General features: G+C 44.3%; 1 protein-coding gene across 4 annotated transcripts in view; it reads left to right on the top strand.

The window, feature by feature from the left end:
- Nucleotides 1-9,946: 9,946 nt before the first annotated feature.
- SH3TC2 (SH3 domain and tetratricopeptide repeats 2) overlaps nucleotides 9,947-23,238 on the top strand; it is a 52,616-nt gene continuing 39,324 nt past the window's right edge. Inside the window, exons 1-3 of one of the 4 annotated variants that reach the window (XM_058677361.1) lie at nucleotides 9,947-10,157; nucleotides 19,644-19,742; nucleotides 22,656-22,783. In XM_058677361.1, coding sequence (XP_058533344.1) covers nucleotides 10,106-10,157; nucleotides 19,644-19,742; nucleotides 22,656-22,783 — 279 coding nt within the window. In that variant the 5' untranslated portion in view covers nucleotides 9,947-10,105. Of the gene's footprint in view, nucleotides 10,158-12,542; nucleotides 12,665-19,643; nucleotides 19,743-22,655; nucleotides 22,784-23,238 lie in introns of those variants that run through there. The other 3 variants (XM_058677359.1, XM_004587556.2, XM_058677360.1) reach the window with 3 other exon arrangements.

A 23,238-nucleotide genomic window follows, 5' to 3' on the forward strand; every position in this document is an offset into this window, starting at 1 on the left:
CCAGGCATAGATTGTCTTGTCCCACACATTTTTATGGTCTCTTACTCCTGTCACATCTTTTGCTATATGAATTCCTAAAGGACAGAACTTAAAGCATCCCATTCCCTATAATCCTCTAAGATTCTTTTTTTTTAAAAGATTTATTTATTTTTATTTGAAAGGCAACAGCCAGAATTGGGCTGGTCTGAAGCCAAGAGCTTCTTCCAGCTCTCCTAAGTGGGTGTAGGGGCTCAAGTAGTTGGACCATCTTCTACTGCTTTCCCCAGTCATTAGCAGAGAGCTGGATCAGAAGTAGAGGCATTTAAATTGATGCCCGTATAGGATGTTGGCATCCACAGGCATAGGCTTCATGTGCTATGTCAGCCGGGTGCTGGCGCCCTGTAAGATTTCTACTGCTCAGTCCAGTGTGTACTCTACCAGCTTACGCATGCAACAGTCCTTCATACTGATTTCTTTCATATATATTTCTGAGCACCAGCTCAGGCACAGCTTTAGGCACACAAGAGACGGCTGTGAGCTTACCAGTGACATATCCAAGATGACATATCATCCCTTAGAGCCAGTGTTCTAGCACAGGAGGACCTGCACCTGGCTTTTCACCCCTCACACTGGTCTTGTTTTCTTTTGACATGGGGTCTCTGAGGCTGAGCTGGCTCTGGCCTTGCTTTCTCTTCCACAACCACATGTGGCTCTTTGACCTCTCAGAACTGAAGCATGTAGACTGTGTGAGGCAAAGACCTCCGTTTTCACTCAACAGTGTCACTCCTGCCTGGTACAGTATAGGTGCTCACTCAATATCACTTGAAAGAGTAAATTGTTAAGTTCTGACCTGGTGAGTGATGAGAGATGATACTATCACACTAGCTCAAAAAATAGTAACTGAGGAAGTGTAGAGTAGTTCATTAGTGTATCTGCCTATTACTAGCAGTGAGACCTAGGAGAAATCAGCTGCCTTTTCTAGTTATAAAACGGCAGTTCCAATCCATATGAATGTGGTGTGAGGATGTAGTGGGGTGGAGGACCCTAACCAACAGGGGGTTCCTGGACAGTTACCAGTCTTACCCTGTTATTTGTGGATGTACATCCTTAAGGAATCCAAGGGTCCAGTCAGCTGATTTTCACCGACAGCCAGTCTGTCATTGCAATGCTGCCCCCTGCTGGTTAAAACTTTGAATTAACTTGGATGTGGTTCTAAAAGGTGACAGGAAACCTGGGTACTTAGACCTCTGCATTCTGTGTTTGGGGCCTGTCCCTCATATGCGAGAAAGAACTCACTGGGGCATTATTTGCTGAGATACATTATTATTATTATTATTATTTAATATGAGTTCAAAAAGAGATCTTTAAGGACCTTACCCATAGAGATTTTGATTTCTTGGGGCTAGAAAAAAAATCTTGGCATGTGAATTTTGATAAATCTCTCCCAGGAGAATGGGCTGTCTCCTGACCTGAAAGGTTGCTGTAAAGCTGATATCCGTTAACGTAACTGCAGAATGCAGAGCAAAGGAGGAGATAATGCTGAATACATCAACTAGGATGACTACATCCAGATGCAGGAACTTCCCTTCCAGGGAACTTGTCCATCAAAGTCTTCACAGAAAGAAGACCTGAATGCTTGCAAGACCCCATGCTGTGTCACCTAAGCCAGAGGTGAATCACTTCTGGAGACTTATCAATAGAAACATACACACGCATGCACACAGAGGTAAACATCTTTGTTTATATAAAATAGATATATTAGATCATGAAGCCAAATGCAGTGATAGAAGCAGTTGAGCATAAGACTTCATTTTCCTTTGTCAAGTCAACTGCTTGCAACACTCACAGTTGTTGAAAATGGAGAACACGGGGACATGGAGCTCGAGGGGAAGCCTTCGCCCTCATGATCAGACGTCCCTGGTTTTACTTGGATTTGTTTCCATGTGGACTTTGTTGTTGGAGCTGAGATTTTTGTCTGTTGTGATGACTGGTACATTAGTATATCTGCCCATCTGCCCCCCTTTTTTCAAACTCCTGCAAATCCCAGGTGCTTGAAGAATACCCCCTCCCTGAGGCAAATAAAATGTATTTGCATTCTATTTGCAAGTTTTACCCAAGTGAAAGGTAAACACTTATAGACACCTCTGAAAATCCTCCCGACCAATTTTCTTTTTGTGGGATAGGACTTTTTAAAAGATCTCCACTTAATTTTTGTTGCTGTCATTTATGAAAAAGGAAAGTTTTTTTTTCTGTTTTTGGCCACAGATCTAATGTCCAACCTGACTACTGGAGAAAAAGCAGAGCCAAGTGGTGGCAAGACCAGGGGCCCTCCTTGCAGATTTGTGTGCCCGTGAAGACGAATCCGAGGGCTGTGAGGTGCCAAGGTGGGAAGGAGGTATCCTGTGGAATCTGTATGACTCCACAGGCTGCTGTCATTTGGGAGTGTAGAGGAAGTGACATTTTCAAGAAGAGCAGAGGTTTTTTTTCTGATACTCCCTGGGCCCACAGGAGCAGAGACATTTAAATTGACTTTCAATCAAAACAGGCACTTGAGCAGGAGATGAGAGTGTGGAGGTTGCAGCCAGAGGGCGCCGCCAGAGGGCGCCCACCTTGATAGGAGATGGTATGGCTGCTCTGATGGTGTCTGCCCAAGACATTGATCCTACTACTTAAAAGTGGTTTATTCCAAGGAGCAATAACTAGTTATGGGCAATGCTTTACAAAGGCCAACAGGACACTGGGGAGTAACAGATGTCAGTATCAGCTTCCTCCTCAGATGCTGTGGGGGTAGTGTTTGGCATGGAGTACTGACATCTTGACTTGAGGGACCATTTCTGGCTGTCACATCAGATCCAGTAACACCAGCCAGGGAGCCATCCCCAGACACCCACAACAAGCCACCCCTCCCTGGGATCCTCTCCCCAACCTTTTCTTTTTCATCTACCTTTTTTCATTCATTTCTGCATGTAAAATGACACCATCATGAAGCATCCTAATTTGGAAGCTTCCCAGAGTACACAAGATCTGGAAAGCAAGACTAGCCGCTTCTTCCCCACCCAGTCCCCTTGTTGCTTCAAGTCGCCCTGCTCTACTCCCTCTGGATTCCCCTCACCCAGCACAATGTAGCCCAAGGGCTACTCAGTGTGTATTTGCAGGAAGATAAGCAAGTTGATGCATACCCATAGGGAGACATGTCTCTGCAGTGCACATTTCTTAAGGTTTTGAGACATTTCTTCCACTTTCTCTGAAGACCCACCTCATTCTCTGTAACTGCTGAATAACCAACCGCTCACCTATTGAAGGGCCTTTAAGCTGCTTCCCTTTCTCACTGTTGCCAGTGAGGCTGCCGTTACTTCCTTGCACAGGCCCCTTGGTGCTCAGGAAAGCATCTGAGGGTCACTGGCCAGACTGCTCCTTGCTTTCCCATCCACTGTGCCGAATGCCGATGAACTCAACTGAAGAGAAATTCCTTTTCCTGGGAGTGGTAGGGAGTGTCGGTCCTGAGCTTGGATCATGAACTTTGCAACACACAACACACACCCTCACAGGCCTATCCCAGCCTGCTCACTAGGGGGCCTCATTTTATGTCATGCATCAGGTAGCCTTAACACATTTGAGCATACTAACGTGAGAGTCCTCAGGTTTGAGTTCTCACATAGACTTTGCCTCAACATTGCCAAAAGTGTTGGAACAAAGGACTTGGTTCCCATGACCTTCAGTTTCTTCATCTTGAAAATGGGTCTGGAGGAGGAGAAGCAGAAGGATAGACACAGTACTATTTAAGGACACATTTCTGTTGACTTCCAGGGTGAGGCATCAGTAGTTTGGCCTTGACCCTGTTTGCTCTGGAAGCCAAGAGATGAATGGAGAACTGATGTTTTAAAAACAACAGTCAGCTTTCCAGAATGAGGTCAGAGCCAGTAGTGTGGTGATCTCTGTCCCTGGGATCAGCAGCTCTGCCTCGCCAAGTTGTTGTTGCTGCTGCTTGCTCAGCTGACCCCTGGTGAGAGTGCATTTCATGTCCTGGCAGAGGGAAGTCTGGAGAACATCTCACTTGTAGCTCAGGAATCTGCATTTGTGATGGACGCCAGGCTATCATGTCACAGACACCTTCATCAGACTTTGTGACAGAGTCTTAAAACAGAGTGATGAGGATAAAATTCTTGGGGTCACACTACTGGGTTATCATCTTGACTCTGCTGTACCCTGTTAGCTAAGTGGGCTGTGACAACTCTTTCAGCTTCTTAGTTTTCTTGATTTTGCCTAGGTGGGATGAGGATCAAACAGACTAAACATGAGCATGTCCTAAGATCTCAACACACACTTCTTAATATTCACAGCAAACACAGATTTTAAGATAACCAGTGATTTGTATTTTAACAAGTGGGAAAATGCGTGAACAGGCTGGAAGTTAAGAGGCTTATGTTCTTGATCTGCTGGCTATCAGGTCTAAGGGCTATCCAGACCTATCTTGGGTGGAACCTGTAGGATGCCACGTTGTTGCAGTTCACTGAGCCAGAAATGAGTCCACTCTCAGCTCAGTGCATGTGCAGTACTTGTCCATAACTCTTGGCTCTAGGCGGCAGCTAGGGCTGTGAAGTCCACCCTGCACTGCCCATCTGGGATCTACTGCTCTGTCTCTGCTCCTGGTCAAATCAAACAGGCCAGCAAGACAAGCAGTTCTTTGTCTGGGTTCACCTCCTGAGCTTCTGGTGAAAATCCCTTCCCACCTGGTTGCTGGTGTAGTTCTGGCTACTGGTGCAGTTCAGATCGCCTCTCACTGAATGCTGCTGGGGTATCAGTCACTGGAACACCACACCGTTGTGTCCGCTGCTTTGCTGTGTCATCAGTCTCCAGGTGCCCCTCTGCTGTTGTTCTGTCTTCTCCTGTTTGCTGGAATGTGCCCTCTTTGCTTCACACTGGCCAGTGTTTCTCCATCTGTTTAAACGTGTCCTTACTCTATTCTGCCATCATGATTCTCCTCGAGGCTTATGTTCTGATCGTATTTCTGTTTGAGTCTCCCCACTGGTTCACTCCTAAATGCCTGCTAGCAGGTAAGGTTGAACCAGGCAGAAGCCAGGAACCAGGAATTCCATTTGGGCCTCCTCCTTGGATGGTAGCAACCCAAGTACTTGAGCTTTCTCCTCTACTTCCCAGGCACATTATCAGGGAACTGAATTGGAAGCAGAATAAGCAGTACTTGAGTGATGTAGACATTCACTTGCAGTGTCATAAGGCACTTTCCATGTAAATCTACCTGTCAAAACTTCCTTCCTTCCAGGCCTTCCAGTGCACATCCTCAACAAAGCTTTTTTGTTTGTTTTGTTTTTTGTTTTTTTGTTTTACTTTTCTCATTGAGATATACTTTCTCTTTTTATTCCCCAAAATACCTGAGTTTACAATTCTTTCCACTGAATGCTCGACTTGCCTATTTTGCTACTCATTCAGTATTTCATGTGAGGGCCTTTTGAACACCCTTTTTACATTTCTTGTTAAGTTAGAAATCACAGCCCTTCTCAGTTCATCATAACCCCTCCCTCCAGGTGCTCAGGCTCTCTCTCCTACAATCTTCACGGAATCAAAATTTCGCTACTCCTGACTACTCCACTGCTACGACCTAAGAGATAAATTCTGAGATGCCTCAAAGCTACTTGTAAAGACTAGAGAATGAATGAAAGGGTAGATGAAAGAAGCTAATCAATGAAGAAGTTCAGGCCGGGCCAACAAAAAATTTCTCCACATTCCTAAACATATGCGAAACCTTAGACTCAAAACCTGGGAGTCTGACCATCGAGGTGCCATAGCATCCTGATGCTGACACTAATCAGGTAGCAACAGGACTTTTCCTCATACTCTGTCCCCCTCTTCACCTGCTTCATGTCCTGTCCCTCTCCTTTATAGCCAAAGTGGGGTCATAAACTCTGGAACTTTCCCTAGTTAACTTTTTATCCTCATGAGGATGTCTAATGAAAATTCTTCCTCTACATCTTACCCATTAGCATAGTGACTGGCTCTGGATTTTGAAACACTCTCTTCCTTTAAATTCTGTATCCCCATACTTTGTTGATTAATCTTCCCTTGCTAGCCACCCTTATTAATCTCTTTTGCTGGTTTCTGTCTTCTGTTATTCCTATGAGAATCAGTGCCCTTACAGAAGGTTGAGTCTTGATGTATGCTTTATATGCTATCCACTGTTTAATCCCTTAGGCTATCTCATTCAGTCTTGTGACTTTAAATGCCAGCTACACCAACAACTTCTAAATCAACAACTTCTAAATATATACTTTTTTTTTAAAGAGACAGATTTTTTTTAAAAAAGATTTATTCATTTTATTACAGCCAGATATACAGAGAGGAGGAGAGACAGAGAGGAAGATCTTCCGTCCGATGATTCACTCCCCAAGTGAGTCGCAACGGGCCGATGCGGTGCCGATCCGAAGCCGGGAACCTGGGACCTCTTCCTGGTCTCCCACCCCGGTGCAGGGTCCCAAAGCTTTGGGCCGTCCTCGACTGCTTTCCCAGGCCACAAGCAGGGAGCTGGATGGGAAGTAGAGCTGCCGGGATTAGAACCGGCGCCCGTATGGGATCCCGGGGCGTTCAAGGCGAGGACTTTAGCCGCTAGGCCACGCCGCCGGGCCCCTAAATATATACTTTTGGATTTTAAGTTACCCCTGAAATCCAGACACCCATCGCTAGTAACTCACTGGTGCCACCTAGCAATGCAAGAGAATATTGCATTGTATCTTGCTAGCCAAAGAAATGATTGAAATTCAAAATTTAAAGTTCAGTTTCCACTAAATGTGTATTTCTTTTGTCCCCGTTATGAGATTAAAAAAATCATTATGCTGTCACATCATAGGTCAGATGTCAGTTGTATTTTGTTAGATATTGTTAGCATTTAAATCAGTGGACTTTGAATAAAGCAGATAATTCTTTAGAATGTGGCATCCTCCAACCACTTGATGGCCTTGAGAGCAAACACTGAGGTTTCCTGAAGAAGGAATTCTCTTAATGACTGCAACATAGAAACACTGCCTGAATTTTCTAGCTTTCTGCTCTATGATTCATATTTAAGGCAGTAACATCAGTGGCTTGCTGGTCTGCTTAATGGATTCTGCATTTACCAGCCCCTTTAATTGCATGAACCAGTTTCTGAATATCTATTGATCTATCTATCTATTTATGTATCTATTTATCTATCTATCATCTATGTGTCTATCTTCTATTGGTTCTATTTCTCTGATGCTAATATACCTTTCTTTCAAAATATGTCAAATGCCTGAGCCCTTCTTATCAACTCTACTGATACCATTAGGTACATGACCGTCGTCATGTCTCTGCTGGAGGTCACAGTTGATTCAGGTCTGAAAAAGCATCCATAGGCAATTTTACACGGAATAGCTGGGGGTGACAATTTAGAAACCACAATTCCATCATGCTTCTCCTCTATTTAGTGTCCTCAATTGGCCCCCATCTCATTCAGAGAATGACTGAAGTCCTTAGGTGGCCTTCAAGGTCCTGTACAGTTTAGCCTCCTGTACTTTTCTCTGACTTCAACTCTAGGCCCTCCACTGCTTCTTCTAAACTGAAGCCACACATGCTCTTCCCTAACAAGCCAAGAAAGTTCCTACCTTAGGGCCTTTACCCCTGCTGCTCTCTGCTCAGAAATCTCTTTATTGTGATGAATTCATTTGAGCTTCCTGAAAGCAAAAAAGTGCTGGTTTTAATGTGATGACTTCACCCAGCATGGACTGTTCATTTCAGGCTTGTCAGGATTTATGCCTCAACCAACTGCTTCAGGGTGCCATCCATGACCATTGTCTTGGGGATCCTCACAATGGTTGGCCTCCATCATTTAGCTTCTAATTATTGCTGCACCTGTATAGGAGTGACGTACAAACAAGTCAAAGAGGTGGGAAGTTGAATTAGAGCAGGGCTTCTTGTCACTCTTGGGTTCTCACAAACCTGCAAGAGTTTTGAGTGGCTGTCTTCTGAAGAAACACTTGCTCTTTCATCTTGGGCCCAAGAAAACTGGTAATTCATACTTAAAACACTCTGCTTTGGTGAAGGAAGGGCAAAGGACACAGCAGAGGAAGTAAATACCTTAAAGGGATGTGCACAGAGAAAACATCCTCCATGGGGGCTGTGTGATTGCTGTACTTCCTGTGTCCATCCTCCCATGTCAGCCCTCTTTTCCTGGACCTTGGTTTCAGGAAAGCCAGTGTAAGAACTGATTCCCAAAGGAAGAAGGTAGAATAACTCAAGATTAATTCAGTAGAGGCATACAGATAGAAGCATAATATGGGACAGCTCAAGATGGATGCCTGTTCTACAAAGCAGGAAGAAAGGGCTTATATAGACAAAAGTGATTTCCCCACGGCTACCTGAGAGGCACCTGGAATTTCTCAAGAAAGATTAATATTCCTAAGAGACATTCAAGGCATCAAGTAAGAGACATTTCAGGTGATGGAGGAGCAGCGGGTTACCTTAAACACTTTCCTTATCACACAGGGTTTGGAATGATTGGCAGAGTCGCCCAAAAGGAGAGATGGCTGTTAAAACCAAGACGGTTGTGGTCACATCATGTTGGATCTCTATAATCTTGCACAAATGGTCAGCTGGCTCCAGTGGCCTCCATGTTAGGTCACACAATCCTTCCTCATTGTGTGAACTGGTAGTTGAAGAAGGAGCTTATACATCAGGAATGAGATGTTCTTGGGTTATGGAATCAACTCGACACAGACCAGTTCCTACACCTGACATCAGTGGAAAGTGGGGAGGGCTTGGGGAAATTCCATGCCTCTCCTCATCTGTTTCTCCACTTACAAAATAGAAATGTTATTGGCTACATCATGGGGTTGTGATGGGATTTAAGTCACACACGATGAGTGACTGTCCCATGGGAAGCATTCAGTCACTGAGTCTCACTCAGGGTGAGTCAATGTCAAAATTGAAGCTGGCCCTTAGAGACATGCACAAGACCTGTTCCCTGGGGCTGAGCTGGAGCTTGCAGCCCTGCTCCTGACCACTGCAGGGAGACTGACCCCAAAGTCACCCTCCATGTTGCCACCTCAGTGCTCCTCATAGAATATATAGTTGACCAGGCCACTGCCCTCCTTAAAGTGCTTGTGAAACTGAACTCAGTGTTGCCTTTCAGTTTGTCAGCAAGTCAGGACTCCACCTCCTCTTGGCCTTCACCTCTTTGTTTTCATACCACTTGCCCTGGACTTTTGCCGAGCCACGAGGGAAACACTGAGTGATCAGTGATTCTGGAGCTTACTGGAGGAAGGCAGTCAGGGTCTGCCAGCCTCCAAGGTATTCAGCCACTTTTCCCATATCCCTTTGTAAGACATCATGGAGGTTTCCCAAAATTCAGCGACAGTGTCAACTGCACTCCCCTGCTTTACCGTCTCTTTGACCTGGAAAAAAGGCTAGTCTGGTGGGACCAGTTTTTCATGCTTATCTGTAGCTTAAATATATTTGGTATTTTTTGTTCCCTCACCTGTAAAATGCTGCCTCAGGCCACTTCCTTTCCATTGAGCTCTAGGAGCTAGCCGCTGGGCTAGGCAGGTCATTGTCAGGAAGAAGTTGGCTCCTGAGGCTGCTGGGGTTGACGTGAGACACTGAGCCCACAGCTCTGCCTTGCAGAGAGGGCTGGGTGGGGACCACTTTCCAAGGGAGGCAGGCAGGGGCGCGTGGGCCGGGGCAATCAGGGAGGGAGCAGGAGCAGTAGCTTGGATTCCTGGATGCTCTCTGCCCTCCTTCCCCAGCCTGGCCACCCCCACAAGAACCAGACTGTGTGTATGTGGATCCTAGAATGTGAGGAATGTGCCACAGCCCGATAGGCATGAAGCAAGCTGCAGAGGCAGGGAGGAGCACTGCTGCCCAGGCAGAGGCCTGACAGTGTAAGGACTATCAGGCCTCCAGGCTGGGCGGTCCCTCCCACCCTGCCTTGGCCTCCTGCTGCAGCTGGGATATCAAAGGCTGCATTGTACATTGAGCAGCTTTGGTCCTTCGTGTGCCAGGGAGGAGGCGGGAGGAGGGACACCGTGGGGAGCTGGTTCCCTCCCAGCGCTCTTCTGGCTGGTGTTCCCAGGGGCCTCGGCCCAGGGAGGATGGTGCACACATGGGTGGCTGCTTCTGCATCCCCGGAGAGCGTAGCCTGTCTTGGGGACCAGGTGAGTTGTTTTTGCGGGGTGGGGATTGAGGAAGCAGAGGACTGGCCTATGGCTTGGCCCAGGTGATTGACCCAGCAGAGGCTAGGAGACCTGCCGAGTCACAGAAGCTGTTCTTCCAGAGACAGGGAGATGGTGTGTCCCCTGGCAGTCTTCTCCTCACTACTTCAGTATTTGTCATTGCAGCTTCATGAAAGGGGAGCAAAGCTGGGAAGCATCTACTTTTCCTGAAGAAAGAGGCTTTGAGCTCATTTGGCCTAGGAGGAGCAAGAGCTGCTCTTGGCTGCCACTCCTGGGGTGTGACTAAGCCCTTCCTTCCTTTCCTCCCAAGATTCCCTTAGACAGGAAGAAAGTTCAGGCAGCGAGTTCCTCTGTGGCCCATGGATGGTCATAAATTTGGCTTCAGTCACTCAACACTATTTTGGTCAGGGTTGCTGTTTCTGGAGAAAAACACAGGCAGTTTCCTGCTTCCCACCTGCTCTAACTTAAATTTTCTGAATACATCAAGTTAAGGTGGTCATCTTTGCTTAACGTTGTCAAATCATATAAGGCTGGCACAGGGTGACCAGACTTCCTGGTGTGTCTAACACTGGCGGCCTCTCAGGATGCAGTCAGGGCTACAATTCTGGCAGCTCCGGGCACCCCAGGATGGCGGGTCACACCAGTGCAAGCTCCATGCTTCTCAAGAGCAGAACAATGAGTGGGCCCCTTGGCTCTCCCAGGGTGTTTATCAAGATAAGCAGTTGCTTGGGGGTGTGTATGTTGCAGGGGAGAGGATGTGTTGGGGGAGGGCTCGTTCAGGAGATGGAGGAAAGCATGACACTCCAGGGGTCGTTCCCAGCCTTTGTGAGCTTTATACAGCGGCATCCCCATGGCTCCTGAGAGAGGAGCCAAGGAGAACCCCTTGCTCAGGGCTCTCATTTCTCTGATGGACAAATTTGTCTTTCCCCTGCAGTCTCATGATGTGGGCTTGTAGAAGGCACCCGAGGTCCTGGAGTAGCTATGCTTCCCAAGTCTCCGCTTAGGTACCTTGGTACCTGCAGCTTGGGCCACCTCTGCCTAGGCAGGTGTCCCTGTGTTTAACCACTAGTCTTTGAGGCCAGAGTATCTGGGTTTCACTTTTGTTTTTCTACTTGCCTCAAGTAATTTATCTACTCTGTGTTTTCATTTCCTCATCAGTAGACTTTATGAAATAATTATGCCTTCCTCATAGGGCTATGGTTGGGATTGAGTCTACATTCAATGCACTGAAAACAGCCTGACACATTGTTAATTGAGTGCAAAGTATAGCAGCTATTATTATTTACATTTCTAGGACCCTCACATATAACTCTCTCTCTCTCCAGGTCATCCATAAAAGTCAGGGCATAATCTGCTGTGTAGAGGTGTGGAGGGAGCTCTGCTCCTGCTCCATAACCTCTGATTCCTGTCTCTGCTGCTGTTTGACAGCCCGGAGCTTCCTATGCAAGAGTTCTACAGACCGAGTTCATGTAAAGCATAGCTCTGCTGTCCAAAACAGGCACTGAGTACTGAAGAAGGCATCCCAGAAATTCTTATGGCACTGTCATTCACATGTTTAGATCTTTCACCTGTTTTTTGCTTTTGGAAACTTTTGGTGGGCAGCCTAGAGCCACTGTTTCACCAAGACTCAGCCCACCATTTCTTTCTGCCAGGTCTTTTCACACAGTCTTTCCATATTCTCCTATTCATCAGAACCTTTCCCTGGTACAGGAGCTGTAGGCCTGGGGCCAGGGGATGTAAATATTCCTGTTCTAGATGCCCCTGTTTACCGAGAGAACTGGAACAAAGGTTGAGAGACATCTGGAGCTGTTACTGACCTGAAGGTCTCTGACGCAATAGTGACAGAAGCTGTCAGGTGGTCTGACTTTTAACCTAGACAAGGTTTATAGGGAAGACAGCAGAGCAGAGGTGCTCTGTTGGGTAGGGAGGGCTTTGAGTTTTATGAGTCAGGTTCTGTTTCTATTCTGTCTCAGAGTGACTTGATGATATATGACTTTGAGCAAGTCTCTTCTATTTGGTTTTCCTGGCTTTAAACTGGGTATAATGGTGGTATCGATCAAGTGGAACTTTAGTGGGAGTGTGGGGAGGGATGACTGTGATTAAATTGTATAATGCACTGTTTTATTGTTAGCTAATGCAGACCACTCCCATATCCTTTCTTCCCAGTTCCTGACTCCCCTGGAGGAATCTGTGCTCATGTTGTTTTGGCTGCTTTGGCCTTGTGTCTGTTTTCGTGGGAGTTAACAGTGGGGAGAAAACAGTGAGTCCTCAGCGTTAAGGGAGGCAGGAAACCAGAGGGGTGTTGATAGCACTAACCACTGGATGGCTGCCCACCTGACCTGCTGGGGGCAGGGAGGATGCAGTAACGGATGCTGGCTCTGACTAACCCTTCCCCCAGCATGCTGCACACTCACATGTGGCCCCTGCCTGCAGCATCTGTTACCGGTGATGTTCCTCATTTGCTCACAGCAATCTCCCAGTTGCATACGGTGAGTAGCTGGCTTTTTGGTCAATTGCCATCCTCTCTGACTTTCCCAACCTTCTGAGTTTCTTGTCATTATTTGATAATGTTGCAGTTACTCACCATGGATCACAGGGAACATCATGCCAAAGTTAATTTGTGTAACAATAAATTTCTATCGCTTCTCCCTCATCTTCGAAACATTTTTTTGAAGAAATTTGGCAGACTTTCACTCTTTCTGAAAGTTTTAAAAGTTCATTTTGTTTTTGGAGGGGAGAGAGCAAGAACACGTGTGTGTGTGTGTGTGTGTGTGCATGCGCGCGCGCTTCTGACTGCAGAGTAGGCCATGCTGAATCTCAAAGCTGAGAGTCTGTCCAGGCCTCCCACAGGGGTGTCAGGGACCAAGCACTGGAGCCATCACCTGCTGCCTCCCAGTGTGCACAATTAGCAGGAAGCTGGAATTGGGATTGGAGCCAGGGATGTGAAGCAGGTGTTCTTAGCAACATCTTTTTTTTTTTTAAACATAGTTTTATTGCATTTCATTTTTTTAAATTAATTACATGGCATTATGTGATACATTTTTTATGCACTGGGATTCCCCCCGCCCCTACCCAAACCCTCACCCCACGGTGGATTGCTCCACCTTGTTGCATTTCCACAGTTCAAATTCAGTTGACATTCTTTCATTGGAGGTATTTACCAAGCATAAAGTCCAGCATCTTATTGTCCTGGTAAGTTCAATGGTTTCTTGGTGAAACCATCTCTGGTCTGAAGGTAGAGCCGGCAGAGTATCATCCCAATCAATTAAAAGCCCCAACACAATATTTACAACCATTTACAACATTGTGGCATTAATTGACATGGTATTGATTAACCAATATGTTAATAGGAAAATGCAGGTTCTCAACCACAACCTGTGACTTCTTCATAGACATTTCAATTTTGGTTTATATTCAACCGTGTTCTATATACCTTAAAATGGCTTAGATTGCTATTCAGCTGTCTCCTGCCTATTTTAATTTTAGTATTTAGCAATTTATAGCATTGAAGCACGTTTTTGCTGAACCTGGTTGTTTTTCAGGTGGTCTAACTCTATAATTCTAACAGGATATATGTCAACAGTTTAGGTGAACATGTTTAGGAGGGGTGTGCAGAGAAATCTTCCATACCCCAGTGAGGATTAACTAATCTTTGTGTCCCACCCAGTGAGTTATAAGTCTTAGCAACATCTTAACCCTGTTGCCCACCACTGCAGATTTACATCATTAAATTGAAAATACAAAAGAGAGATTTGCTTATATTGATCACTGATGTTTCTAATTTTCATTTCAATGTTTTTGAAAATATGAAAATAATTAGTATAACAATAGGGCATGGAGATGGGCAATAGTGATGCTGGCAATAGTAACGTTTCACTTTTGAGTTTTAAAGGACTCATGACACATTTTGAGCATATCAATGATAGGTAACATTAGAATAATAAGCCCACCAGTCTTATCCCTCTCTCCACAAAGTTAATCATAGTCCTGAATTCAGTGGTTTTGTACTTCTACATATTCATTAACCCCCAAGTACTATGATGAATTCTTTTACAGATTTTAAGAACTCAAACAAAATGATATCACTATGTAACTTACTTTTCTTCCACCTAGTATATTATCTGGGCTTTATGAATACAGATAGGTATAGTTCTAATTTGATATTTGTCACAACAAGGAGAATGTGAGTTTACAGCACAAAAACTGCTGATAATATGCTTGTTGGGTCAAAAGAGAATAAAATATGTGGGTTGGAGCAGAAAAACACATAGAGTAATGTTGACTGTTTAGTTTTCTTATTAAAGTTGGGAAGAGGGTGATGGGTGAATAGGAACACAAACATTTAAGGTAGGGAGAGGATTCTTATTTCCTGCAAGTTGTTATGCATGAGGTTTTCTGGTCAGAGACTTTGGATCTTACAGTTCTGAAGTCTGGTCAGTGTAATGGACACAGCAACATCTGAGCCCACTGATTTGGGGGAACCTGTGCCTTTTGTTAACTTTCTCTGTGAGCTTGTGTGGTTGCTTCTCAGCAGTAGAAATGACCTCTTAATTCACTGCAACACTCAGTTTTTGTTACTGTCCCTTCCCCATGGTCATCCCTCTAAATCAATATGCTGAATAGTTTTATTTGCTTATGTTAAAATACAGAGTCATTCAGTCAAAGCCCAGCTTGCCTTCAAATTCCTTCATGTTGAAATGTAATTCCATGTATAAAAGCTGTGAACTGTAAATTTCTTTTGCAACTGTCATACGTTCTTCCTTTTACAAGACCCTAATTTTATACTTTCTTTCTTGTTTCTTTTTTTTTTTCTTAAAAGGTTTATTTCTTTGAAAAGCAAAATGACAAAGAGGGAGAGAAACAAAGAGAAATCTTCAATCTATTGGTTCTCTCCCCAGATGTTCTCAACACCTGGGGCTGGCCAGGCTGGAGACAGGGTCAAGAACTCCATTTGGGTTTCTCATATAGATGGCGGAGATCCAAACACTTGGGCCATCTTCTGCTATCTTTCTGGTTACATTAACAGAAGCTGTATCAGGAGTGGAAAAACCAGGACTCGAACCCGCGCTCTGATCTAACGTGACAGTTTAGCATACACGGCCACAACGCTTGCCCCCTCCTTACTGTTTGCTCAAGGAGCTGCCTTTTTACTTCATGGGTCTCAAGGCTTCAGGTAAAGTGGCTTGAAAATTCTCAGAATGTAGGGGACAGAAATATCTAAGCTGTTAATTATAAAAATCTGTATCTCTAAGATTCTACAGCTAGATAATCAGAGGCAACATAGGTAGGGAAAGTCCCCTAGAATATTCTTAAAATCACCATTTTACTAAATTTGTACTACATATATAATTGTGTATAAAAATGTGTGTACTCTACGGTGAGCTTTTATAGGGTAAATATTCCCACCTATGTTGTGCAGGCATAGTTGCGGGGTGCGAGAGAAACAACACCAGACAAGTCTAACATGCGTTAAGGAGTCTTCATTAACCAAGCTTGGCAATGGCAGGGCCTGCTAGAAATTAGCAAATGACAAGTCCATGTGGCAGTCCAGTCTGAATTTAAACCTTGAGAGGAACAAATGGTCATTACTGTGAAACCCATCCGTTAAACTGAAGACCTATGTCCCAGCTTCCCCAGCAATATAAATTATCCCAAGAGACATGTAGTGAACAACCTGGATACACCTACAAAGTTACAGACATTTACATTTTCCTGGCTTCTCTGTCCATATTTCATTACTACTAGACCTCACCTCTCCTAGAACTCCTGAAAGTACACAAATTAGAAATGCAAAACATCTTAGCATTCACATCTTTACTGACTCACCCAAGCAGTGAACAGCAGGTGAGGAATATAGACATACGGAGCCATGTTTAGGAGCTAACTGTCTTCAGAGTCTGTCTGCAGGAAGCCAACGAGCGAGCAAGCAGGTACTTGGGGGAGGGAGAAGGCAAGAGCTGGAGTGCAGGAAGGACAGAAGCATGCAACCAAGAGAGCCCCTTCCTCTCATGGGCCTTTATGGGGGCTTGTGAAGGGAGTTATTATGCAACAACACAATACTGCCCCCTCTCAGGTTTCAGGTGATGCTTCCAAGCATGTGATCCTGAACTAACTGCCTAAGACCACAACAGTATAAATATATTCTTTTTAATTGCTTTTTGGCTTTCATCACTGACCATGATTTACTGGTCCGATCTAGGACAGATGGACATTTGAATTGTTACTAGGCGTATTAGTTCTGTTTTCTGTTATTGTAACAAAATACCTTAGATTGGATACTTGATAAACAAAAGTGATTTCTTTTGCCAGAGTTCTGGGGGTTCAAGGGCATGGTACCAGCACTGGTTTGTCTCTTGTGGAAGGGTTGGCACCATGGCAGGATGTGAGAGAGGGAATGGTTCACAAGGCAAGATGGGAAGCCTGACGATTGACTCAGGGGTCAGACTCATTAGAAAAACTTATTTCCGTGAGAACAACATCAATTCTCTCTGAGAGTAGCATGCAGTGATCTAGTTGCCTCCCATGAGGCCTCATGTTATAAAGGTCCCCTTTCTTAATGTTGCCACAATAGGAACGAAGCTTTTGGCACGTGAATCTTTGTGGGATGCTTTCAAACCATATCCAAGCCTGGCTGTTAGGAACAGCGCTGGTCTGAATATTTTAGTGAGCATATGTATGTATTCTTTTCATGTGTGCATATTTTGAGTTTGAATTGACTGTATTTCCAAAGAAAATGTCCAAAGTTTATTCTCACATTTGCAGTGTATGGGAGTTCCAGTTGCTGTTTATTCTAACACTTGCCTTTATTTGTCTTTTTCATGTGGCCACTCTGTTCCCTCATAGTTTCAGTTCTTGTTTCTGATGCATTTAAGCAAATTTGCAATATTTGTTGGTGGTTTGAATACCATCTTTGCTGAAGTACCTGTGAAAAGTTTTTTTTTTAATTATTCTAGTGAGTTGCTCACTTATGTCTTAAGGATTTGTGGCATTCTTTATGGGTTCCAGGTTTGAGTTTTTTGATGACTGTATCTTTTGTTAATATTTTCTTCTATTCTGCCACTTTCTTCTCACTCATTTAGTTGCATTTTTTGATTAACAGAAGCTCCTAGTTTAAATGTATTGCATTTTTTTCATTATTTCTTCTAAGGATAGCACATTTCTATTCTGTTCAGGAAATCACTGACAATTTTAAGATATGCAGATTTTCTACAAGTTTGTTTTGCATAAGCGTCTTTCTAAAAGGGATATACTTAAATAATTCCTATTCAGACAGGCCATAGATCATACTTTGCAAAACTACAGTTTTCTGCTAAAAATTTCATGAGTTCTTTAGAAACTGTGTACTTTCCCTTCCAAACCAGGCTTACTGTCATTGTTTAGGCCATTGTCTCTTTCCATGGAGTTCTACAAAGGGAACACACTCTCTAACTTGCTGGGGCAAGTATTACTGAGTGACTAGAATGGGTGGCGAACAGAGTGGCCAGAGAACAAATGCTCCATAGAGGAATTGCAGCCACTCAACGTCAGCTGAGGGTTGGCAATAAAAATCAGGGTCCTAGACTACAGAGCAAACCAAAGCATTTTAATTATGTATTCTGATTTTTAGATGATGTCAGGCAATTCAAAGTAAAAAATTCACTGAGTGGGGAAGGCAGAGGAAGACAAAGAGGAGCCTGTGGTCTGATTCCTAGAGTGGGGAAGCAGGCTGCCAGTCCAGGTGTGGCTCTAGGTCCAGCAGTACAGTCATCACCTCAGAACCTCAGCTTTCAGGAGCCAAAGCACAGTTTGCACTTTATCAGCATACCCAGGTTGTTTCAAACACACAATAATATTTTAAATGCACCAATCTCGGTGTGTGGTTCTCAATCCTGGCCTGAAGTAAAATTATTGAGGCATAAAAGAAAGTACCCACAGCTGCACTACGGACCGTGGTATCAGGACCTCTAGGCATTTGTATTTTAAAAACAATCATGTGATTCATATAACCAACTGAGGTTCTGAAACTCAAGTTTAGACCAGTTCTTCCCTTGTAGGTAGAGAAAGTGAAATCTCAAGAGGTGGGCAGAGAAAGTGTTCTTCCCAAGGCCATTGAATTAATATACACGAAAACCTGACTCATTCTTGTATCTCATGATTTTTCAAACCTGGGCTTTTTTGCTTCAGTTGCTTTTGGTTCCTTGGCGGGGGGGGGTGACCTTTAAACTGATCTTGTTCAACTCTAGCTCATTACTGCCAGCGTTCCAGCTAAGCTGCTTAGCTTCCAGCACTGAACAGCTAATAAGATTTAGTGGGTGAAGAGCTGTGAGTTGATGGACACACGTTCAAGATGAAATTCATTTCATTCTCTCTGCACGTTATTCACAGTGCAAACTTCTCCCAAGTGGAAGGGCTTTCTCTTGGGTGCCAAATTTTCACCTGCGTGAACACAGAATGGAGCCAAAGGCTCTTGGCAGTAATGTGATGATTTAAGTTCAGCACTGGTCAGCAGAGATTGTGGGTGCCCATCTCTGTTGCACCCCTGGGCTGTGTCATTAGAAGCAAAGATTCCCAAATGCAAAATCCACCAAGGTCTTGTTGACTCTGAATGTTAATTTTGTAAGACCCTGGGAGGATTAAATAGGTAACTCACAGTGTTGATTGAGCCAGGATTCCTATCCCTTCCTTCCAGGACCAGGTAATGCTTATACCGTTCTAACTGCCTGTTATTGTTCTTGAGCAGTTTCATGGTCAGAAAAACAATCCAGCAGCTGACATTAATGTGCTTAAGACAGGGGTTCCCTTGCTGTGTCTGGGGGATACCCTAGAGGAGGCCCACAAGTATAGCAGTGCTTGAAAAATTGTCCCCTGTGCTCTCCCATGTCTACTTCCTGCTTCATAGCATCATATGGTTTTCTTTCCAACTTTCCATAATCCAAATCGGCTCCTTTTATCCCTCATCAATGTCATGCTCTTATTCTCATTATCAATCCACTTTGGCTGAAAAGACAGGAACTTTGTGTAGAATTTGGAAGAGAGAGTTCTCAGGATCCTTCTGCATGGGACAAGCATACCAGGCCGTCTACAGGGCCATTACCAGTATGCCCCAGTTGCCTGGCCATGGATGTCACTTTCCCTCATTTCACTCTAATCCGTCTGTCCTCCAATCTTTATCTTAGCCTTAGGGTAGTCAGATCCAGGATAATCCATATAGACTCACTGTAAGTGTTGACCACCTTCAATGTGCTAATCCCTGGGACTTGGTGTGTCCTATGGATGGGCCTCGGCTTCTTTAATGAAAAGGAGACACCCAAGGCATCTGCGAGATTGAGATAGTGTGTATGGCAGTTCTCTGATAGCAACTGGGTACAAAATAAATATAAACCAATAGTAATAACAGAAGTCTGCCACGAGTCTTGGGAAGCAAAAAATGCCACTTTCTTATATCCTGTTTACATTTTTTCAAGTGCTCTTTCATGGAATCTTTTCCAGGCAAAGAAGCTCCTTCCAGGGATCCAACCATATCAAGTGAGGATATCACCCCACCTGAATACAAGGAAAGATGTTTCCTGTCACAGAACATGACTCCAGGTATTTGAATCCCAAGGAGAAGTGCTATGTTTAAAACAGAAAATCTGGGGGCAGCTGATGGATGGCATGATGTCTGTGGCACAGTAGCAGGGTCCCTTTTTGAGGGAACTATCATGGGCTAGGTGATCCTCACATGTTCTTACCTTTAGGTAGTATCCAAGCAGGTGGAAAATAGAAGTGATTTCACTGCCCTTCAGTCATTACATGATGAGGAATAGGTGCAAGCCTTGGTTCTTGTTTGTAAATGCTGTTCTCCACTCTTCCTCCAAAACCCACCTTTCATGGGGTGCAAACTGAAGGTTTGTGGAAAGGAGATCACAAATCTTTAAGAATATAAATCATATAACAGACACTGAAGAAATATTAGAGCAGGATTTTCTCTTTCCCAGTTTCAAATTCTGTTAAATTGCTTGGTTGATGATGAGAAAAACCTCACCCTTTGCTTCTTGCTGTTGTGTCAATCTGCTTCTCTGGCTGTCAACTTGGGTCATCCCCCAAAAAACCTTTAGTAACCATCTGTTGTTTCCTAATTGAAGTAGCGTCAGCATTTTGCCTCATTAGTGCATGAAGGCAAGTGAACAAAGAGTTTCTGTAGGTGAAACCAAATGGATTGCAGGCTGAATTTACCCACCTCTCAGTGTTTCCCACTGTACTGCAGTTTCCAAGAAGGTCAGCGAGTGAGAAGGCCAGGCTCCTTGGTGCGGAGGGAATCCATCAGATACATTATCATGATTACAGGCCGGCTTCTGCAAGGATTAAAATCCATCAATGTACTTCGAACTGAACCTAGAGCAAACTTAATTCATGACCCTCGCTGGGCACTATACGGTCTTGCTGTGGGCCCAGAGGCTCTACTTTGAGTATCAGTCCTCCCTGACTGAGGACTAAAAAGAAATGTGCTTGTTTAAATTCAGGTCTTCTGAGTTCCACATCCATGGGATTTAAATGCAAAGCAAGGGGCTGTCAATTGGCAGGGGCTATTCTGAAATTTCAGACAGGACTTAGATCAGGCTTTGGAAGGATGGGAGAAATGGAATAGGCAAGATAGCAATCACAGAATCAGTTGTTGTCAAGTTCGATAGTTTTAATGGGTTGAGTGTCAGCTGTGAGCAGTAATTACTGGAGTACTGGGGAATATGACAGGGCTGTTGATGGATATATTCATTGACCATTTGATATGTGCCAGCACGGAGCAAAATGTTTGATATGCATAATCTCATTTAGTAAGCCATTTAAATCCCTGAGAGATATGTACTATAGAAGCCATTGTGCTAATGGGAAAAGTCAAGTTTGGGAGAGCTGATGAATTGTTCAGTGTTCAGGGAGGCAGTTATGAGGGGTGGAGACAAACCTTAAGCCCCAGTCTGTGTGACTCCTCCCTGGGTTTCACCTTCGCACTGAACAAGCACTGAAGCTTCCAGACAGTAAACTGGAGGAAGCTGCTCAAAGCGGAGGGTTTGGATGAGACTGGAACATGGTCCAGGGAAAAGGTGAGTGGAACAGCCAGCTACTTGAAGTTGACACCAAAGTCAAGTATTGTCTGCCACCTGGCCTGTAGCTGCAGCTTTCTGAAGATTCCAGGTTAAAAATAGACCCTTTAAAAAATACATTAACTTAAAAAAGATTTATTTCTTTTTATTGGAAAGGCATATTTCCAGAGAGGAGAAACAGAAAGATCTTCCGTCCACTGGTTCATTCCCCAAGTGGCCACAATGGACAGACTGAGCCAATCCCAAGCCATGAGCCAGGAATTTCCTCTGGGTCTGCCACGTGGGTACAGGGTTCCAAGGCTTTAGGCTGTCCTCCTCTGTCTTCCCAACCCACAGGCAGGGAGCTGGATGGGAAGTGGAGCAGCTGGTACACGAACCAGTGCCCATATGGGATCCTGGGGCATGCAAGGTGAGGATTTAGCTACTAGGTTACTGTGCTAGGCCCCAAAATAGGCCTTTTAAAGGTGAGAGTTCAGGGCTGTCTTGTAGACCCAGGTGAGTATGAGAGCAGCTGTACAAAAATCCTTTGCAAAGGTCCAGGTAAGTTAGAAGGGAGATGATGCAGTCTCATGCCTTCCTGTTTATTGTGCCAGGTGGTAATTCATGGGTTTGCTCATGGTCCAATGAAGGCATATTACAAAGTGTGATCTGAAGATGAACCCTCTCAGTGTGCCCTTTCCTATAGCTCCAGCCCAAGGTGTACCCTACCCTTTGACTGCTTCATTGCTTTTCCTCTCAACGCAGTTATGCACTTTCATGCAACTTTGCTTCATTGGAAATTATTGTGTTTGTGAAATTAGTTACTTTCAAAGTAGAATATGAATTCCATGGGATCAGAGACTATGCCTGTGTTATCTGCTGTGGTATTCTTCATACTTGGAACTCTGGCTCTTAGGATGCTCTCTGCAAGTGTTTGTTAAATAAAGGGGTATTTTGAAGATACTACAAGTAGACTTTAATACATTACCCTGACAAACATTAATAATTTCAATATCAGAAAGAAACTGGATAAAGAAAAGGGGTGTGTACATGTATAACACAGAAAATAGTCCATGTCTGTTACATAAATCCATTTCCTTAGATGTGGATCAACAGTTTTCAGATTCACATAGGAGCCCCTATACACCCTGACTGCGTTTATTTACCATCAACTCCTGGGATGGAAATCAGCAGAAATAAACAATGGCAGGCCATCAACTCCTGGGATTCTAGAGCTCACCTCCAGAGCCTGCCTGGGCTTCAGTATACTTTTCCCCTTAGATGGATAGCTTAAACATACACTCCAAATTGTTAAAACCACTGTAATCTGTAACTAATGAGGATATCAATTGAAACTTTACACAAAGAGAAACATTGCGGATTGATCTAATTCCCTCTTTCCTTTAATTGTGTTTCCAGCTTAATCCATTTCTCTGTTTTTCAGATCTGACACTCTCCTTCTGTGTGAAGAGCCGCTCCAGGAGGTGCGTGAATGCACCCCTGCAGGAAGCAGCCCGCAGGCGTCTCTGGGCACTGGAGATTGAGGACCAGGAGGTGCGTGCACTATTTAAGGTGAGTGTGTGCTCAAGGTAACAGTTATAATGATTTTAGTTTTAAATCTCTGGAACTTGGAAATATTAGCTGCCAATTTGTACAACTAAATCCTTTCTTTAGTTTGAGTGTATTTGGTATGGGCAGGAGCTGGGTTTGGTTGGAGTGTTGGCCTTCTGGGCTGAGGCTTGATTAGGACAAGCACACAGGCTGAAGCTGAGGGCTGGAGTAAGTTGCACCTGAGATCCGCTGTGTGCTGTGCAGCTTATTTGCACATGGCTCGACCTCTTGTGCCCAGTCCCCTAGAACATAAACCAGAGATAATATAATTTTTCATTAGGTCCACAGTATTATTGATTATACTTTGCACGAATATTTTATATACCTCCAAGAAAGAAAACTAAACATACCAAGTAGCATGCAGTATTCCTCATCTTTTATTTCAGAGAAGGTTCAATGAAAAAAAAAAGGAGCTT

The sequence above is a fragment of the Ochotona princeps genome, chromosome 19, assembly GCF_030435755.1.
Source record: "Ochotona princeps isolate mOchPri1 chromosome 19, mOchPri1.hap1, whole genome shotgun sequence".
NCBI lineage: Eukaryota > Metazoa > Chordata > Mammalia > Lagomorpha > Ochotonidae > Ochotona > Ochotona princeps.